The following is a 21,331-nucleotide window of genomic DNA, read 5'->3' as shown; positions in this document are numbered from 1 at the left end:
TTGTATCCAGCTTTTCAAAAATTCCCTGACTCCCCTTCTCAAAGGTATTTTGTGCCGCCTTCACGGTATTTGGGATTTACACCAGGTCTGGTAGAGTAGTCTGCGTTTTTAGTTGTGTTAATACAACAATAATACAACTATACCTAATTGAAAGCAGAGGTGGGGCCTAATGGTGGTCTCTGGTCACTATGGCGATTGGTGCTCTTAACGAACTTCCTATGGGCCACAGGCATAGCTATAGTGCACTTGTTCAACATGTAAGGAGTAACATTTTCCATAGGTGGGTGTCCTATGGACCAAACACAATGAGCTATAATACTTGAGCAGATGATATCACTTATCTGACCACACATATGACATCATCTGCTCGCAAGATTATACTGATCACATATTAGTAGTAGTATATGTAGTGCAAGCACTGCTGCCCACCAGCTCAAGGACCTAAGGGTAGGTTCACACTACTGGTATTACTGATACTGAGCCTAAGGGTAGGTTCACACTACTGGTATTACTGATACTGAGCCTAAGGATAGGTTCATACTACTGTTATTACTGATACTGAGTCTAAGGGTAGGTTCTTACTACTGTTATTACTGATGCTGAGTCTAAGGGTAGGTTCACACTACTGGTATTACTGATACTGAGCCTATGGGTAAGTTCACACTACTGGTATTACTGATTCTGAGTCTAAGGGTAGGTTCACACTACTGGTATTACTGATACTGAGCCTAAGGGTAGGTTCACACTACTGGTATTACTGATACTGAGTCTAAGGGTAGGTTCACACTACTGGTATTACTAATACTGAGCCTAAGGGTAGGGTCACACTACTGGTATTACTAATACTGAGCCTAAGGGTAGGGTCACACTACTGGTATTACTGATGCTGAGTCTAAGGGTAGGTTCATACTACTGGTATTACTGATACTGAGTGAAAGTGTAGGTTCACACTACTGTTATCACTGATACTGAGCCTAAGGGTAGGTTATTGTTACTGGTATTACTGATACTGAGTCTAAGGGTAGGTTCATACTACTGGTATTACTGATGCTGAGCCTAAGGGTAGGTTCATACTACTGATATTACTGATACTGTCTAAGGGTAGGTTCATACTACTGGTATTACTAATACTGAGCCTAAGGGTAGGGTCACACTACTGGTATTACTGATACTGAGTCAAATGGTAGGTTCATACTACTGGTATTACTGATACTGAGTCAAAGTGTAGGTTCACACTACTGTTATCACTGATACTGAGCCTAAGGGTAGGTTCACACTACTGGTATTACTAATACTGAGCCTAAGGGTAGGGTCACACTACTGGTATTACTGATACTGAGTCAAATGGTAGGTTCATACTACTGGTATTACTGATACTGAGTCAAAGTGTAGGTTCACACTACTGTTATCACTGATACTGAGCCTAAGGGTAGGTTATTGTTACTGGTATTACTGATACTGAGTCTAAGGGTAGGTTCACACTACTGGTATTACAGATGCTGAGCCTAAGGGTAGGTTCATACTACTGGTATTACTGATACTGAGCCTAAGGGTAGGTTCTTACTACTGTTATTACCGATGCTGAGCCTGTGGGTAAGTTCACACTACTGGTATTACTGATTCTGAGTCTAAGGGTAGGTTCACACTACTGGTATTACTGATACTGAGTCTAAGGGTAGGTTCACACTACTGTTATTACTGATACTGAACCTAAGGGTAGGTTCTTACTACTGTTATTAACGATGCTGAGCCTATGGGTAAGTTAACACTACTGGTATTACTGATTCTGAGTCTAAGGGTAGGTTCACACTACTGTTATTACTGATACTGAGCCTAAGGGTAGGTTCTTACTACTGTTATTACTGATGCTGAGCCTATGGGTAAGTTCACACTACTGGTATTACTGATTCTGAGTCTAAGGGTAGGTTCACACTACTGGTATTACTGATACTGAGTCTAAGGGTAGGTTCACACTACTGTTATTACTGATACTGAGCCTAAGAGTAGGTTCATACTACTGGTATTACTGATACTGAGTCTAAGGGTAGGTTCATGCTACTGGTATTACTGATACTTAGTTTAAGGGTAGGTTCACACTACTGTTATTACTGATACTGAGTCTAAGGGTAGGTTCTTACTACTGTTATTACCGATGCTGAGCCTATGGGTAAGTTCACACTACTGGTATTACTGATTCTGAGTCTAAGGGTAGGTTCACACTACTGGTATTACTGATACTGAGTCTAAGGGTAGGTTCACACTACTGTTATTACTGATACTGAGCCTAAGGGTAGGGTCACACTACTGTTATTACAGATACTGAGTCTAAGGGTAGGTTCACACTACTGGTATTACTAATACTGAGCCTAAGGGTAGGTTTACACTACTGTTATTACTGATACTGAGCCTAAGGGTAGGTTCTTACTACTGTTATTACTGATGATGTGCCTAAGGGTAGGTTCACACTACTGGTATTACTGATACTGAGCCTAAGGGTAGGTTCATACTACTGTTATTACTGATGCTGAGCCTAAAGGTAGGTTCACACTACTGGTATTACTGATACTGAGTCTAAGGGTAGGTTCACACTACTGTTATCACTGATACTGAGCCTAAGGGTAGGTTCACGCTACTGGTATTACTGATTCTGAGTCTAAGGGTAGGTTCACACTACTGGTATTACTGATACTGAGTCTAAGGGTAGGTTCACACTACTGTTATTACTGATACTGAGCCTAAGGGTAGGTTCTGACTACTGTTATTACCGATGCTGAGCCTGTGGGTAAGTTCACACTACTGGTATTACTGATTCTGAGTCTAAGGGTAGGTTCACACTACTGGTATTACTAATACTGAGCCTAAGGGTAGGTTTACATTACTGTTATTACTGATACTGAGCCTAAGGGTAGGTTCTTACTACTGTTATTACTGATGCTGAGCCTAAAGGTAGGTTCACACTACTGGTATTACTGATACTGAGTCTAAGGGTAGGTTCACACTACTGTTATCACTGATACTGAGCCTAAGGGTAGGTTCACGCTACTGGTATTACTGATACTGAGCCTAAGAGTAGGTTCTTACTACTGTTATTACTGATGCTGAGCCTAAGGGTAGGCTCACACTACTGGTATTACTGATACTGAGCCTAAGGGTAGGTTCATACTACTGTTATTACTGATGCTGAGCCTAAAGGTAGGTTCACACTACTGGTATTACTGATACTGAGTCTAAGCGTAGGTTTACACTACTGTTATTACTGATGCTGAGCCTAAGGGTATGCTCACACTACTGGTATTACTGATACTGAGCCTAAGGGTAGGTTCATACTACTGTTATTACTGATGCTGAGCCTAAAGGTAGGTTCACACTACTGGTATTACTGATACTGAGTCTAAGGGTAGGTTCACACTACTGGTATTACTGATACTGAGTCTAAGGGTAGGTTCATACTACTGTTATTACTGATGCTGAGCCTAAGGGTAGGTGCAGACTACTGTTATGACCTACATATATTACAATTTTTGCCTTTCCGCTTGCATTGGCTCAGTCTAATCAATATCCACACCCACAACATCAGTGTGAAGGACCTACCCCCAGCCCCATTATACTTACCTGTTCCTCCAGCCAACTCCAGACCTGGGACATCATCGATGGCTTGCACCTCCCCTTTGTAACATTTGCAGGAATTCCTGCTGGCATGTAGAGCTGCATAATATGGACTATGCAAGCACAATCTATATTATACTGTTCAGGGCCACTGTGGAGAATATTATACTGTGTGTGTGGGGGGCTACTGTGGAGCATATTATACTATGCAATGGCCACTGTTGAGCATTATACCGTGCAAGGGCAACCATGGAGCATATTACACTGGGCAGGGGCCACTGTGGAGCATAATGCTGTACAGTAACCACTGTGAACCATTATATTGTGCATGGGCCACTGTGGAGCATTATACTTTGCAGGAGCCACTGTGGAGCATATTATACTTTTGTAGGGGCCATTGTGGAGCATTATATACCATGTGGAGCATTATACTGTTGAGGGGAGGGGGCTCAAAATTCCTGCTGGTAGCCTTATGTGCAGACATAGTGGTGCGCCTAGGCTTTCCAGTCCAACACTGTATATATATGAATAAGCGAGAGGGAGAGACACACATTTCTCTTTTGAGACATGTATTTGAGGCATACATTTCCCTTCTATTTTAAAGTTGTCAAAATATTCATGTTTGCTTTCTTTATACTCTGAAAAACAGTTTATAACTATGCCGGAACTGAGTTCTGGCGCGTTCCGGCCCAATTTAAGCACTGATTACAGCCAAAGGAGAAGGTTATTCAGTAAGTGAGAGCTAGGAATCTAAAGATGGCTGCTGAGGGTATAGTAGTGGGCTAACTAGAGAATTAGGGAGGGGGAGTGAGTGAGAGAGGGGGGGGGAGAGAGTCAGCTCTGAATGCAGACCAAGAAATCATGGAAGTTGCAGCAAAGGCACAGAATAAGAAGGTGTAGATGTAAACAAATGCAGATAATTCCCAGAGAGCCCAGACATCACTCAAAACACTGCTAAAGGTCGTTGGGTGCACCAACAGACCTTTTTTGAAAATTATTTTTTTTGCCCAGAAAACCCTTTTAATGTCCGTTGCTCTCATCCGTCATTGTAGAATTCAAAGGAGCCCCTTCATCTGCTTTCACTTTCATGTTAAAACACATGATGGGGTATCAATTATAGTACTGATACCCCTTTATGTGGCTCCTGACTGAGGGGCTTTAAAGGCCACATGACAAGATGACAGTAATATAAGTGGCCCATGGTAGACGGGGGGCCTATGGGGGTTCAAGTTGCTGTAAGCAGACAGCAGGCGGCAGGCTTATCTTTGCTGTCTGAGACATTTATGAAATATGTAGATGCTCTTACACATTACTGCACTGGGCTCAGTGTATATCCCTATAAATCATATCACACCCTATACACCCTATACACACCTCACAGTGGTCCTTACCACATATGGTTGTAGGTTTGTGCCTATTTCTTGTCCTGTACATATTTCGTTGCTGCCCACTAGAGGAGGCAAGAGGACCGGCAAAGGCAAAGCTCCTTGTACATGTCATAGGTCCATTCCTTTATGCGCCAATGTATACAGATGTAGCAGAGCTGAGATTGACATTTGGCACAAACCATTATATAGTATGATATGTCGCTACGGCTCTTCATTGGAATGACAGAACATTTTATTGGGCAAGGTTTTCGATAAGTTTTTATACAACTTTCTTGGCTATAAGGAAATCTTTGAAGTGTTTGATCTGCCAGATGCCCACAGATGTGAGGATGATGGTTTGCGTAATCGCCCACCATAAGACGTTGTTGTTCATGTCTTCACTCTTCCGTCTGTAGTATTCCTCACGTTCCTGCATAGAAAAGAAAATTACTGTGAGGTAATGTCTTAGAAAACATAATGGAGGAATTTATTAACCCCAGTTTTTTAGAAGAGCAGTGGCAGCACTACCGCCCAAGCAGATACTGTGGGGCCTGGGCACTTAGGGGTCGTTCGCCTACTTATTTTTATATATAGATATATAATATGTGAATATATAATATGATATATGTAATATTTTTAGGCCGCTATTTACTGATTTCCGCTATTGTCCGTGGCTGCCTCTGCTACCCCTTCAGTGCCCCCATGTGACACATGTGACGTTGCTGACTGTGAACAGTGTCAGGACATCGCTGACGCTATTCGGAACGGCGCACAGGACCTTATGGAGGCTGACAGAGATGGGGGCGACTGTGGGCAGGGGTGGGGATTGGTGATTGGTAAGAAAATAGAAGCCGTTACATGCAGGAGTAATCCAGGAGGTAATGGCCTAAAGTCATTATGTGGGCCCTTAGTGTATGGGGGCCAGTAAAGGGAGCATATATGACGGGACAGTAGGGGGCCAGTAAACGGAGCATATATGACGGGGCAGTAGGGGGCCAGTAAAGGGATCATATATGACGGGGCAGTAGGGGGCCAGTAAAGGGATCATATATGACGGGGCAGTAGGGGGCCAGTAAAGGGATCTTATATGACGGGGCAGTAGGGGGCCAGTAAAGGGATCATATATGACGGGGCAGTAGGGGGCCAGTAAACGGAGCATATATGATGGGGCAGTAGGAGGCCAGTAAAGGAATCATATATGACGGGGCAGTAGGGGGCCAGTACAGGGAGCATATATGACGGGGCAGTAGGGGGCCAGTACAGGGATCATATATGACGGGGCAGTAGGGGACCAGTAAAGGGATCATATATGACGGGGCAGTAGGGGGCCATTAAACGGAGCATATATGACGGGGCAGTAGGGGGCCAGTACAGGGAGCATATATGACGGGGCAGTAGGGGGCCAGTAAAGGGATCATATATGACGGGGCAGTAGGGGGCCAGTAAAGGGATCATATATGACGGGGCAGTAGGGGGCCAGTAAACGGAGCATATATGACGGGGCAGTAGGGGGCCAGTAAACGGAGCATATATGACGGGGCAGTAGGGGGCCAGTAAAGGGAGCATTTTCTATGTGAAGGCCAGAAAACTATGGGATCCAAAAAGGAGGCAATTTACTGTGTACGGTCAGTAAAGGGGGCATTATACTGTTTAGGAGCTAGTAAAGTGGGCACTATACCATGTGGCTGCTGGGGGGTGCAATGTTGCCCTGTATTTGAAGGGAGAACAAAGCAGGCCTAGGAAAGGGACGCCTCAGCCCATCCAATTTACTGTAACTCGTGTAGATTTCTATTTTGGTGCACCAGAATTACTTGGAGGCCGGGTGTGTCTCCGAAAAGCTGGGGACATTAGTAAGACTGGCATAAAGAGCACCAGTCTTAATAATTTCTCCCTTATGCGTTACCCATATAAAAAACAGATTGCTTCACTAACTAGTTCATAGGAGGAGGATTAGGTAAGTGTGGCTACATCGCCACATCTGTCTGTGGGTTGTGTCGGGTATTGCAGTTCAGCTCCATTTAAGAGAATATTGTATATAACCTGTGAACAGGTTTGGCGATGTCATTGGAAGAAAGCAGCCATGAAAACAACATAGTGGCAATGGCAGACCACAACACATTCTGGGCCTCTTTGAAAATCATCTTTCGTGCCTGTTCAAGTATGGAGTTGTGTTTGGGATTGTAACACAGTGCAGTCCACTTGAATGGGACAAAGGTGCAGTAAACTGCAATACCAGACACAGCCACTAATCATCCGAGGTGCCAAAAGTCAGACCCCACCGATCTAATTTTGATGGTCACCTACCCTTTGGTATTCTTGCTCTTTAATGATATGATCAACTTCTCCTCGAAGATGTTCAAGGCCATATGACACCTCCTTCACTTTGTCCTTTGGATCTACAGTAGCATAATCCAAGGGATGTTCTCCAACTTGTACATCCAGGTGTACCCTCTATGGAAGAAACAATAGACTCATTATCCGCCATATACTGTACCGTGGAAGCTGCTGTATGTTCCAGAATTTATATATTCTAAAGTGGATTTGAATTTCCTTGAGAATTAGGACAATTGCACCTCTAGCGCCACCCACTGGAATTTAGCCAAGGCTTTCAGGTGATCAGGCCTGGTCTTTAAGTCTCCCTACACCTGTATCGGAGACATGAAAGGTCCCTTGAGAATTTGTTAAGACTATGTCGATAGATCCAGTAAAGCCAATGGAGAAAACTGGATTCATGGAGGAATTCCAGGAGTAAAAAGGATCTTTCCTACCATAATCTTTCCATATAGTAGACAGTACAGTATACCATCCCTTTCCAGTGGTCAATAGCTTCATATCATAGCATATCTAGTCAAAGACAAATCTATATCTCAATTTATTAGATGCCACTTTCTATATCTTTCTGTTGTCTTTTCTGTAACTGCTCAGAATCTCTGAACTCACTGAAATATCACAACTGACTTGGAAGTTGTTGCAGCTTCACACCAAGGCGATAACATAACGTAGAGACTTTGTGAGGGACAGAGAGTGGGAGCAATTGGGAAAAAAGAGAGTCTTTCTTCAAACCTATACCAAGGTATCTTATGTAAAAGAGTAATTTTGCCTGAGCTCTGGTGTTGAAGAGAGCCCAAATACCCTTGTGCCACATAAGAAAATGCCAGTCTTGGTAGATGGGGTCCTATGATGGATTTTCCACTGGTGTCCAAGACTTGTAAGTCAAACCTTTGTTTAGTTGGGGAATATCCATAATACCACAGATACTACTGGATGTGTTGGCCGATCTGGCTCTTTAGACAATTCTCATAGATCCGTAGTATTTACTGAGGTTCTTAGAATGTGGGGAGTTCTCCCAAGACACTGACCAGGGATATCTGCACATATGGGCGTAACTTGAGTGGGTGCAGAGAGTGCAGCCGCACCGCGGCCCAGGAGCCTTAGGGGGCCCATAAGCACTGACATCAGTATTGAGATTGCAGCTTCCATCTGGCCCATAAGCCAAGGAGACACACAGATTACCCTAACCACACTAAGGTGGATTAACTCCTTAGCACCCGTAACCATCACTATTAAGAATTAGCTGTAGGGATGAGGTAGGGGGCCCGGACAAAAGATTGCCCTGGGGCCCACAAGATTTTATTTATGCCACTGTCTACACGGTACTGTGGACGGAGTGAAAGAGAACCGTCTGGTAGAAAGTGTCTTCTTGTAGGTATGACCTCAGGGAAAACAGAAGATACGGATGGGAGGTTCAGAAGAACAAACTATTGGAGTCGGTTTTATACCACTTACTCTGCTTTTACTATGAGTTATCTTTGGGTTTATGAACCCTTTAAAAAAAAAAAAAAAAACTTTAAACATGACTTGTCTCAAAAAGATGAGCTGATGGCAGGAGGACCCTTAAAGAATTGGACTTTATTACATTCATACGACCTAAGTCATCTACAGATGTGTAACGCTAGGTTCAAACTAGGGTTCAGATCTCCATGGTTCAGACCCGCAACCCTGTCCACTCAAAAAATGGATACCTGCAGACCCCATAGACATAATGGATTTCGCTGGGTTTCTGACGACGGTCTATTGAAACCGGTAAAGAGAAAAGTCCTTCTTGTAGGACTTTCCTCTCCACTGATTTTACGAGGGATCTGTGCTGGAGTCTCCAACGCATATGTGAATACAGCTTAATTTAATGTTTTTTTCTTATGCAACGGAACAGTGTTTGGGTTCCCTCGGGTTTCAAGGCTCGGCTGCGACTGCTATCTCTGCACCTACCAGTATCTTCTGGTATCTAAAGTAACTATAAAACATCAGGAGTCATCACAACCCCCAAACAAAGTAGTTCCCCCTGAGATCAACAGCAAATCCACATCACTAGAAACACTCTCTAAAGTTAGCGAAACATGGAGGCATCATCAGATTCACAGCATGTGACATGCCAACGATCCGTACAGACATCTTGATGTAGATGTTTTTGGATTGACATTGATCAGTGTAATGAAGAGCGCCCTCCACTACACCGACACCGCCTGGATACACGGAGGGTTACATAGGTCTATATTGCATCGCCTTCTGCTACTGATGACTATCCTCCTGCCCGTGCTGGTATTCTCCACATCAGTGAAGCAGAATAATCTGGCAGATAGCGTTCAGATTTCTAACTCGTCTTTCAGAATTACTTCAATTTTACATTTCTGAAGCGTGATCACATCCACTTTAGAGCAGTCTCTCCGACGGACTCCTGGGAAAATGGAGTGTGAAATTGTCTAAGTCCTAAGTGGATTGTTTGCCTGACTGTTTGAGTTTCAGTAAAATCTCAGTCTAAATATTTTATGTTCGTACAGAGAATGATTATACAAATTTTCGGAATTATTCCCTTTAATACGTCCTTATTTGATAATGGATGGCGAACAGCTGTTACGGATTTGACGACATTTAATCATCTCTAAAACACAAATCTTAGACAGTGATGGAATGTTAACGAGAGCCAAATACACAGAGGAGGTCGAAAATCTGGAGCTGAACTAATATTCCGCGGCTCTGGTGTCGCCTGTGAGGCAGGAGGTACGCGGTACCTCATTTCTCAGTCATTTGGAACATTTCCAGCTCATATATTTCTTGTAATCCGATGAGTCTTTAGTTTGCAGTCATTTACTAATTATACGAATTCTTAATTAAATAAAAATCCATCAATTTTTTCCGTTTGGAGGTAAATCCAACTACCGATCCATTATTTTTAATAGTTCCAATACATCCAAATTGGAATATGAAGCAACGTTTCCAATGGCTTTGATGAAAAACCTCTTAGTTTATGGTTTCTATGCTGATTTTGGTGTCTCCATGGTAAAAGACTATAAACAACCTTGTGTAGTCTGATTTTGCTCCCATGTGGTTGTCTGCCCCCTTCTTATTCATAATCCAGTGTTACGCTAGGTTCACACTTGCATTTGGCTTACCGTTCTTCAGGTCCACTTGGGGACCCAAAAAACTGAAATCTCACCCGCTTGAAAAGTGGTTACCTGCAGATAACTGCAGACCCAATAGGCTATAATCAGTGGCATACCTAGGAATGGTGGGGACCCGTGGTGAACTTTTGACATGCCCCCCCCCTCCCGACCAACACCAACGCCGAAGACCTCAACCGACCCCCTCCTATGCATTCCTGTGCGCTCTATTATGCCCCACAGTGGCCCCTGCAAACAGTATTATCCCCCATAGTGGCCCCTGCACACAGTATTAGGCCCTATAGTGGCCCCTCCACACAGTATTATGTCTCATAGTGGCCCCTGCACACAGTATTATGCTCCATAGTGGCCCTTGCACACAGTATTAGGCCCTATAGTGGCCCCTCCACACAGTATTATGTCCCTTAGTGGCCCCTGCACACAGTATTATGTCCCACTGTGGACACCCATAAACAATTATTATACTCTGGGGTCTTTTCAGACCCCAGAGTATAATAATCGGAGACCCGGAGGAATAAAAACATAAAACACTACTGTTTCCCCTGGCTACTGTAAAACTACTGTATCTGTCCCCCGGCTCCTACACTGTCGGCCTCCGCTGCCGTCCTTCTTCTATGACGTCGGACGTCACATGACCCGGGACGCAGGCTGGGTTCATGAGACGTCAGAGACGTCAGACAACTAGGAAGGAGGCCTGGCAGGATCGTGGAGAGGTAAGTAACATGTTTTTTATGTTTCTTACCTCTCCCGGTCCACCAATCATTATACTCCGGGGTCCGAAAAGACCCCTGAGTATAATGATAGCAGCGGTAGCGGATGTCACCGGGCCCCTAATGTCCCGTGCCCTGTGGCAGCTGCCTCTGCTGCTATGGCGGTAGTTACGCCACTGACTATAATAATGGGGTCCGCCAGGTTTCCTCCCGAAAAATAGGGAGATAAAAGCAGTTTCGGGGATGGAAGCCTCGAAAAGAATAAAGGCACAGGTGTGAACCTAGTCTTTCCCAATCTTTTCAGACACAGGGCACCCATGAAAAATTCCTAGAGACATCCATACCATAAAGTTAGCGAAACAAGGAGGCCTCATCAGAATCATGACATTTGACATTCCAACAATCCGTACGCACATCTTTATGTAGATGTTTTAGGATTGACATTGATCAGTGTAATGGTGTCCTAGGGATATCCCTACCAAAGAATTTTTTACCAAAACACAAACAATGTCCTAAGAACATGGATAATATTGAATGAAGGTATGTGGCCATCTTCCCAACCAGAGTGCCACGGCCCCTTGGCAGGCTTTGAATGCACCCCTGGATGCCGCAGCACTGTTGTGGGGAATCACTGTCCTCATCTGTCAAATATAATTTAGGAAGAAGTCAGGAACGGGTGGAAGGGAGTACGACTGCAGCATCAGACTACGCAGAGTTTGTTTGTAGTCTGTTCCATGGAGATACATTAGGTTTGCTTAGGAGGTGTAGATACAAAACAGTAGATTTCTAGGATAGAACATCCAGTTTCTACTTCTTCATATGTGTCCAAACTATGCCACCAGAGGGTCAGGAATAGGGTTGAGCAATGGGGATCGGGAAAGAGCTGATCCCGATCGCTGATCGAGCAAATTTCACCATCGGGGTTGGCTGGAAAATGATCAGATTTTAAAAACGATCCTGAAATCTCAAGATCGGCTCAACCCTAGTCAGGAATCATCTGTATGGCTGGATGATAATGGCCACCAACCTCAATGACCTGTTCCAGAAGTGACCTTCTCCACCGTTTCTTGACCTGTGCCCCAACCTACTCTTTTTGGCAAAGAACACATCTCTATTTCACTATCCACACTCCATATTGCATATCAAAGACACCAAGCTGGTTATTGTTTGTTGCCTGTTGCCATTGGAAATAATTTTCCCCTCCAGTGCTTATAGTTTTGGGTCTCAGTAGTGGCTTCTGAAAATTTCTCCAATTATCGAATGACCCTATAATTCCCTCTCTATGTCTATTTCTAGAAAAATACCTTTTAAAGGGGCATTCACACGGAGTAATGCCGGGCGTGTATCACAGCCGTACACGCCGGCGTTACGGCAGACTGCCGAACACTTCCCATTCACTTCAATGGGAGCGCTCGTAAACGCCGCTGTTACTCCGTGTGAATGCCCCCTTATTCTCTATATGGAATGGGTCAAAACAAGCCTTCAAAAAGAATTTCAAATTCAAAAATTCTTCTTAAAAAGTTTTAACCAATATGCCAAAAAACTCCAATGACCTTGTATATAATAGGAGGCCATAAGGGTAAGTTCACATGGTGAATTTTGAGTTGGGACCTTCCATCTTAAGAAATCTTCTTTAACTTGGTAGAAAAACTTCCTAGTCTCATTTGCGTCCATATTAGGCAGGTCATTTCTTTTATCCACTTCCTTTTTGTTGCCATTGCAATGAACCGGAGATGGATTTTTTGCTTCAGATTCTGCCACAAAAGTTTCACCATGTGAATTTACCCTAAGACATATGAACTTACCGTAACATGTAGCACTCATTACATTGACATATTACGTTGTAGTATGTTGTACGGCATGCTAAGGCGGCCATTTTGAAGTATGCTGCTATACCACTTAATACCTACCAGTCTGCTTGAAGCAAATGCGATTAGGTTGGTCGAGTTTGACTGCAGACAGATATAATGGAGCCCAGAAGAATGCGTTGTGAACATAAACTTTCCATCCGGTCCATAAATCTTTGATAATAATATCTGTGAACATACAGATGACAACACATTGAAGGTGTAAAATCTATAACACGTACATCAAATATCTAAAATAGACAACAAAAAGAAATTTTGTATCAGATTAATATCTCCCTATATTATAAAAATGAATTTCTGTCTGTCTGTCTGTCTGTCTGTGCTCTAATGCAAACCAAACGACTGGACCTATCTTCACCAAATTTGGTACAGAGATACTTCAGGTATCCGGGAAGGTTTAAGACGAGACTCCAACTCGCTCGGATGCACCGTTGCTGAGATACAGCATTCCAAACACAGTGCCCCCCCCCCCTTAGCCAATACAAACCTGCAAGTCTTTCACTCATATTCCAACTGCAATACACACGGTCACTCCACATACACAACCCAACACTGATATCCAAACTGAGATACACACATCAGAGGATTAGACACACAGATCAGCACACAGTATCACACGCCAGAGGATTAGATACACACGTCTGCACACAGTCCCACAAACCAGAGGGTTAAATACGCGCTTCTGCACACAGTTCCACACACTGAAGGATTTGATACGTGCATCTGCACACGGTTCCACATGCCGAAGGATTAGATACAGGCGTCTACACACAGTTCCACACTTCAGAGGATTAGATACGCGCATCTGCACACAGTTGTACACACCATAGGATTAGATACACGTGTCTGCACACAGTACCACATGCAGTAGGATTAGATACACGCGTCTACACATAGTTCCACACACCGAAGGATTAGATACGCGCCTCTTCACACAATACCACACAAGGGAGGATTAGATACGTGTGTGTGCACACAGTACCACACTTTGGAGGATTAGATACATGCCTCTGCACACAGTACCACAAGCCAGAGAATTAGATACGCGTCTCCGCACACAGTATCACACGGGGGAGGATTAGATACGCGCGTCTGCACACAGTACCACACGGGGGAGGATTAGATACGCGTGTCTGCACACAGTACCACACGGGGGAGGATTGGATACGCGCGTCTACACAGTACCACATGCCATAGGATTAGATACGCGCGTCTGCACACAGTACCACACGGGGGAGGATTAGAGACGCGCGTCTACACAGTACCACATGCCATAGGATTAGATACGCGCGTCTGCACACAGTACCACACGGGGGAGGATTAGATACGCGCGTCTACACAGTTCCACACACCATAGGATTAGATACGCGCCTCTTCACACAATACCACACAGGGGAGGATTAGATACACGTGTCTTCACACAGTTGTGCACGCCATAGGATTAGATACACGCGTCTGCACACATTAACACATGCCGTAGGATTAGATACGCGCGTCTACACACAGTACCAGATGTTGTAGCATTAGATACGCGTGTCTGCACACAGTACCACTTGCCGTAGGATTAGATACGCGCATCTACACACAGTTCCACACTCCATAGGATTAGATACGCGCGTCTGCACACAGTTGTACACGACATAGGATTAGATACATGCGTCTGCACACAGTACCACATGTAGTAGGATTAGATACGCGCATCTACATACAGTTCCACACTCCAGAGGATTAGATACGCGCGTCTGCACACAGTTGTACACGACATAGGATTAGATACATGCGTCTGCACACAGTACCACATGCCGTAGGATTAGATACACGCGTCTACATACAGTTCCACACTCCAGAGGATTAGATACGCGCGTCTGCACACAGTTGTACACGACATAGGATTAGATACATGCGTCTGCACACAGTACCACATGCAGTAAGATTAGATACGCGTGTCTACACATAGTTACACAAGCGGAAGGATTAGATACGCGCCTCTTCACACAATACCACACAGGGGAGGATTAGATACGTGTGTGTGAACACAGTACCACACTTTGGAAGATTAGATACATGCCTCTGGACACAGTACCACAAGCCAGTGAATTAGATACGCGTTTCCGCACACAGTATCACACGGGGGAGGATTAGATACGCGCGTCTGCACACAGTACCACACGAGGGAGGATTAGATACGCGCGTCTACACACAGTACCACATGCCGGGGGATTGGATACGCGCGTCTACATACAGTACCACATGCCATAGGATTAGATACGCGCGTCTGCACACAGTACCACATGCCGGGGGATTGGATACGCGCGTCTACACACTGTTCCACACGCCATAGGATTAGATACGCACCTCTTCACACAATACCACACAGGGGAGGATTAGATACACGTGTCTTCACACGGTTGTACACGCCATAGGGTTAGATACACACGTCTGCACAGAGTACCACATGCCGTAGGATTAGATACACGCATCTACATACAGTTCCATACTCCAGAGGATTAGATACGCACGTCTGCACACAGTTATACACGCCATAAGATTAGATACACACATCTGCACACAGTACCACATGCTGTAGGATTAGATACGCGCGTCTACACACAGTTCCACACGCCAAAGGATTAGATACGCGCCTCTTCACACAATACCACACAGGGGAGGATTAGATACATGCGTCTGAATACAGTACCACACTTTGGAGGATTAGATACATGCATCTGCACACAGTACTACATGCCAGATAATTAGATACACATCTCAGCACACAGTACCACACGGGGGAGGATTAGATACGCGCATCTGCACACAGTACCTCACGCCAGGGATTAGATACACCTGTCTGCACACAGTACCACACGCCAGAAGATTAGATACACGCGTCTGCACATAGTACCACATGCTGTAAGATTAGATATGCACGTCTGCACACAGTTTCATTTACCGGAGGATTATATACGTGCCTCTTCACACAATGCCACACGGGGGAGTATTAGATACACACATCTGTACACAGTACCACACCAACAAGGATTAGATACTTGCGTCTAAACACAGTACTACACGGGGAAGGATTAGATACAGCTTTACTCCAGGTATCCATAACAACTGATCACAGGTTTTTCACTGATATCCAAAATGAGATACACATAATCACATGCCGCTTATGGACATACACACAAACCACATACAAAATACATCAGTGCAAAACTGGACATTTCTTATGGGGCCAAAACACAAACACAAAATGTAATATACCCGTGCGAAGCCGGGTCCTCCCTCTAGTATATATATATATATATATATATATATATATATATATATATATATATATATATATATACAGTCCTATGAAAAAGTTTGGGCACCCCTATTAATCTTAATCATTTTTAGTTCTAAATATTTTGGTGTTTGCAGCAGCCATTTCAGTTTGATATATCTAATAACTGATGGACACAGTAATATTTCAGGATTGAAATGAGGTTTATTGTACTAACAGAAAATGTGCAATATGCATTAAACCAAAATTTGACCGGTGCAAAAGTATGGGCACCTCAACAGAAAAGTGACATTAATATTTAGTAGATCCTCCTTTTGCAAAGATAACAGCCTCTAGTCGCTTCCTGTAGCTTTTAATCAGTTCCTGGATCCTGGATGAAGGGATTTTGGACAAACAATTCAAGTTCAGTTAAGTTAGATGGTCGCCGAGCATGGACAGCCCGCTTCAAATCATCCCACAGATGTTCAATGATATTCAGGTCTGGGGACTGGGATGGCCATTCCAGAACATTGTAATTGTTCCTCTGCATGAATGCCTGAGTTGATTTGGAGCGGTGTTTTGGATCATTGTCTTGCTGAAATATCCATCCCCGGCGTAGCTTCAACTTCGTCACTGATTCTTGAACATTATTCTCAAGAATCTGCTGATACTGAGTGGAATCCATGTGACCCTCAACTTTAACAAGATTCCCGGTGCCGGCATTGGCCACACAGCCCCAAAGCATGATGGAACCTCCACCAAATTTTACAGTGGGTAGCATGTGTTTTTCTTGGAATGCTGTTTCTTTTTGGACGCCATGCATAACGCCTTTTTTTATAACCAAACAACTCAATTTTTGTTTCCAAAATGAAGCTGCCTTGTCCAAATGTGCTTTTTCATACCTCAGGCAACTCTATTTGTGGCGTACGTGCAGAAACGGCTTCTTTCTCATCACTCTCCCATACAGCTTCTATTTGTGCAAAGTGCGCTGTATAGTTGACCGATGCACAGTGACACCATCTGCAGCAAGATGATGCTGCAGCTCTTTGGAGGTGGTCTGTGGATTGTCCTTGACTGTTCTCACCATTCTTCTTCTCTGCCTTTCTGATATTTTTCTTGGCCTGCCACTTCTGGGCTTAACAAGAACTGTCCCTGTGGTCTTCCATTTCCTTACTATGTTCCTCACAGTGGAAACTGACAGGTTAAATCTCTGAGACAACGTTTTGTATCCTTCCCCTGAACAACTATGTTGAACAATCTTTGTTTTCAGATCATTTGAGAGCGGGCTGTCCATGTTCGGCGACCATCAAACTTAACTGAACTTGAATTGTTTTGTAGAAAGAAATGGTCCAAAATACCTTCATCCAGGATCCAGGAACTAATTAAAAGCTACAGGAAGCGACTAGAGGCTGTTATCTTTGCAAAAGGAGGATGTACTAAATATTAATGTCACTTTTCTGTTGAGGTGCCCATATTTTTGAACCGGTCAAATTTTGGTTTAATGCATATTGCGCATTTTCTGTTAGTACAATAAACCTCATTTCAATCCTGAAATATTACTGTGTCCATCAGTTATTAGATATATCAAACTGAAATGGCTGTTGCAAACACCAAAATATTTAGAACTAAAAATGATTAAGATTAATAGGGGTGCCCAAACTTTTTCATAGGACTGTATATATATATATATATATATATATATATATATATATATATATATATATATCTTCTAGAAACAGCGCCCCTCTTCACCGCAGGCTGTGTCTGGTACTGCAGCATTTATTTGAATCAGTGATATACACGCAATTAGATTGATTTTTAACTCTTTCCTGTCCAAGCTTCTCATGAAGAAAGAAATACGAGCTCAGTTACTTTACAGCATTTACCTCTTCATTCGGCGCTTTGACAGTCACAGTCATTCCCAATCCTGGAGCTGAGGGGAGGAAATCGTGTTGACCCATGTCCCATTGCTGTATCTTGTAGCGGCCTTGACAAATACAAAGAGCAGGTTTTCATCATAGTAAGAAGGAAACACTGAAGACGTAGCAGGGGAGGATTCAGATTAACCTGAGCCTTCACGTTGGATCTTGTGACATCACTGCACAAACGTGTGATGTCACCTAAAGGGGTTGTCTGATTTAGAAAACACATGTTCATATACTCTTTCTACAGATGTAAGTGTTAATACAGTAGGCCAATGTTTGACATCTTATATTACAAAAAATGTCTTTGGAAATAGTGAAACCATGTTGGTAGTCAGAGTTATTCAGATACAGTAGATAGGGTTGTTCAATATGATAGGGGATAACTTCATGTTCGGTGGGGGTCCAAGCTATGGTTGAGAATGGAGTGTCAGGCTGGGCATATACCCAACCAATCCATTTATTCTATATGGAAGTATCAATGGTAGCCCATTACACTTAGGACAATCCCTTTAATATGTGCATAACTTACAACTCCTGGACGTCAATGCAGAATCTGTAATCCCATCCTACCATGTTTCATTGATCATACCGGTGTCTTTGGTATAAGCAAAGATACTGCTTATAATATACCGGACTATTCTTTTCTATGGGCCCATACACACAGCAGTGTGTCTAGGCCATAGAAAATGGCCGTAAAATATGGAACAGGTCCTATAACTGTCTGTTTTTGTTACTCCGCCCATTCGCGCACAGCACGGGGTCGTGTACATTTAGTCTGTTGATCATAGATTTTATCCAGATCATTAAGAAACCTTAAAGGGATTCTACCATTAAAGCAACTTTTTTTCTAATTACCACGTCGGAATAGCCTTAAGAAAGGCTATTCATCTCTTACCTTTAGATGTGGTCTCCTTGCGCCATTCCTTAGAAATAGCGGTACTTACCGGTATGCTAATGAGGTCTCAGCAGCAATGGGGGCGTCCTTCTTCTTCATCTGCCTCCTCCCCTTGTCTGTCGTCTTCTTTCTTCGTCATGTCGGACGCCTGCGCAGTCGGCGGCCGGCGGCCATATTTCCAAGGCTGCAATTGCGCGCAGGCGCAGTACGCTTCTCACATCTTCGCCGAACAGAGTGTACTGCGCATGCTCAGTAAGGTCCGTACAGCCCTCCGACGCGCGAGTGAACTCATCCAGGCGTTGGAGGGCTGTACGGACCTTACTGAGCATGCGCAGTACACGTTCGGCGAAGATGTACTGTGCATGCGCGCAATTGCAGCCTTGGAAATATGGCCGCCGGCCAACGACTGTGCAGGCGTCAGACATGACGAAGAAAGAAGACGACAGACAAGGGGAGGAGGCAGATGAAGAAGGACACCCCCATTGCTGCCGAGACCTCATTAGCACGGAGACCACATCTAAAGGTAGGAGTGGAATAGTCTTTCTTAAGGCTATTCCGACATGGTAATTAGAAAAAAACTTGCTTTAATGGTAGAATCCCTTTAAGCCCAATGGACCTATCACAAACAGATAGACTAAAAGGGTCGTAGTCACCGCAACCAGGCCCAGAATCACAGGGACCCCACAGATCACCTTCACCACACTAAGGTTAAATAAACTTCTTTAATCTCCTTTCTTATTCCCTTTCATGGCTGACATGATAAATGTATCACCCCTGACCTCTGGGTGAAACGGGGAAAATAGATTTATAATACACAGGCTTCCACTGTCAGAAAGGAGAAATGTTATCTTGTAATGGCAAAAATAGCAGTTGTCCAGGAGAGATTCTTTAGGGGAGACTGTGATACAAAAGTGGGCACAATTACTGATGGGAAGCTTGTGAACAAGTCTTCATGGGCCCAAAAAGAGAAGGAAAGTGAAATGTACATGTGGCTAAAGTATACAGATACATGGCTAATGGTTGTGAGAAGTTACACACAAGAGGCCCAAGCTGAGTTTTTACAACAAGGCCCAGAAGCCTTTAGTCCCTGTCCAAAAAGTTTGACTTAAAAACTGTTTCAAAAACAGACACATTGATGTCCTATATACTATATACCTAATAATAATCATTGTAATAAGTCATATCCTCCTACCTGTAACCAACATGTCGGCCGGGAGTTCTTCTAGGATACATTTCTCCTCCCTCTCATAACACTGATAGTACATGCAGTGCACCACTGACCATAAGCAGAAAATAACAACCAGTCGCGCCATCCCCATAACCGGTCGTGTCATCCCTATGGGGTCCATGTCTACGTGTAATATGAATGTAATAAAACACACACGTGGAGGTGGTGGAGGTCGTCTTCTACAGGTCTGACTCTCATGGGAATATCCATCTGCTTCCGAGAGTCCATGTTAATGATTAATCTACTCCAGTACATTAAGCCTGATGGATGGAGGACGGCCGTGGGTTCTGGGAATCCTACTGATAATATGTTTATGTAGAACTCTCTATAATAATGGGATTAGCATAGATTAACCCGGATTTAACCAAAAACAATGGTTGAACAAGTCAAGGAAATCAATGAACTTTCTTCAGTATCGTAAATCCTTCTTGTATTAATTATGGTGTGAACATTAAAGTACTGTAGTTATACACAACAATCTTAGAAAGACGCATCATGTAATGAATGTAATATCTTCCTTCTGGTCCTCAGCTGTGTCATGTGACTGGCACTTTGACCATCCAATTGAAAGCCTCTGTGAGTGAACAGGAAGTCAGTCCCGTAGGAATGAATAACAAAGAAGCTGACTTCCTGTCCAGGCCTTACTGGTCAAACTTTTACTATGGAGCACTTTCTGGGCGGGGAATTATTTCCCATGAGGCACTAGAGAGGGGAGGCTCTTAATGAATGGTGCTATCATAATTTTTGGGAAGATTACTGCATTCCCCAATTACTTTACTATTACCATTGATCACCATCCTCTCATTATGGTTGCTTAGAACCTAGCGAATCATGGCGGGAATTGGTGAATGTAAATAGACCATTACCGGGAGCCTATTCGGCTTTGTACCTAGGGCAGCGTGTAGACTGCATCCCCTAATGAGAACTGCAGATGGGCTCAGACGCACACAAGTATGCAAAAAACATCCTCAGATATGAAAATTTATGTATTCCATTTTTTTAAATAAAATC

General features: G+C 43.7%; 1 protein-coding gene across 1 annotated transcript; it reads right to left on the bottom strand.

Moving 5' to 3' along the window:
- Positions 1-5,253: 5,253 nt before the first annotated feature.
- Positions 5,254-20,411, bottom strand: LOC142196187 (transmembrane emp24 domain-containing protein 11-like). Its single transcript, XM_075266410.1, has 5 exons — positions 20,285-20,411; positions 18,159-18,259; positions 13,050-13,175; positions 7,278-7,424; positions 5,254-5,403 (listed from the first exon to the last, which is right to left on the bottom strand). Exons 1-5 carry the CDS (start codon positions 20,409-20,411, stop codon positions 5,254-5,256), a joined length of 651 nt encoding a protein of 216 aa, XP_075122511.1.
- Positions 20,412-21,331: the final 920 nt, after the last annotated feature.

This window comes from Leptodactylus fuscus, chromosome 1 (genome assembly GCF_031893055.1).
Source record: "Leptodactylus fuscus isolate aLepFus1 chromosome 1, aLepFus1.hap2, whole genome shotgun sequence".
Classification (NCBI taxonomy): Eukaryota; Metazoa; Chordata; class Amphibia; order Anura; family Leptodactylidae; genus Leptodactylus; species Leptodactylus fuscus.
The sequence above is the reverse complement of the archived record's forward strand: the minus strand, read 5'-3'. Positions and strand labels throughout refer to the sequence as shown.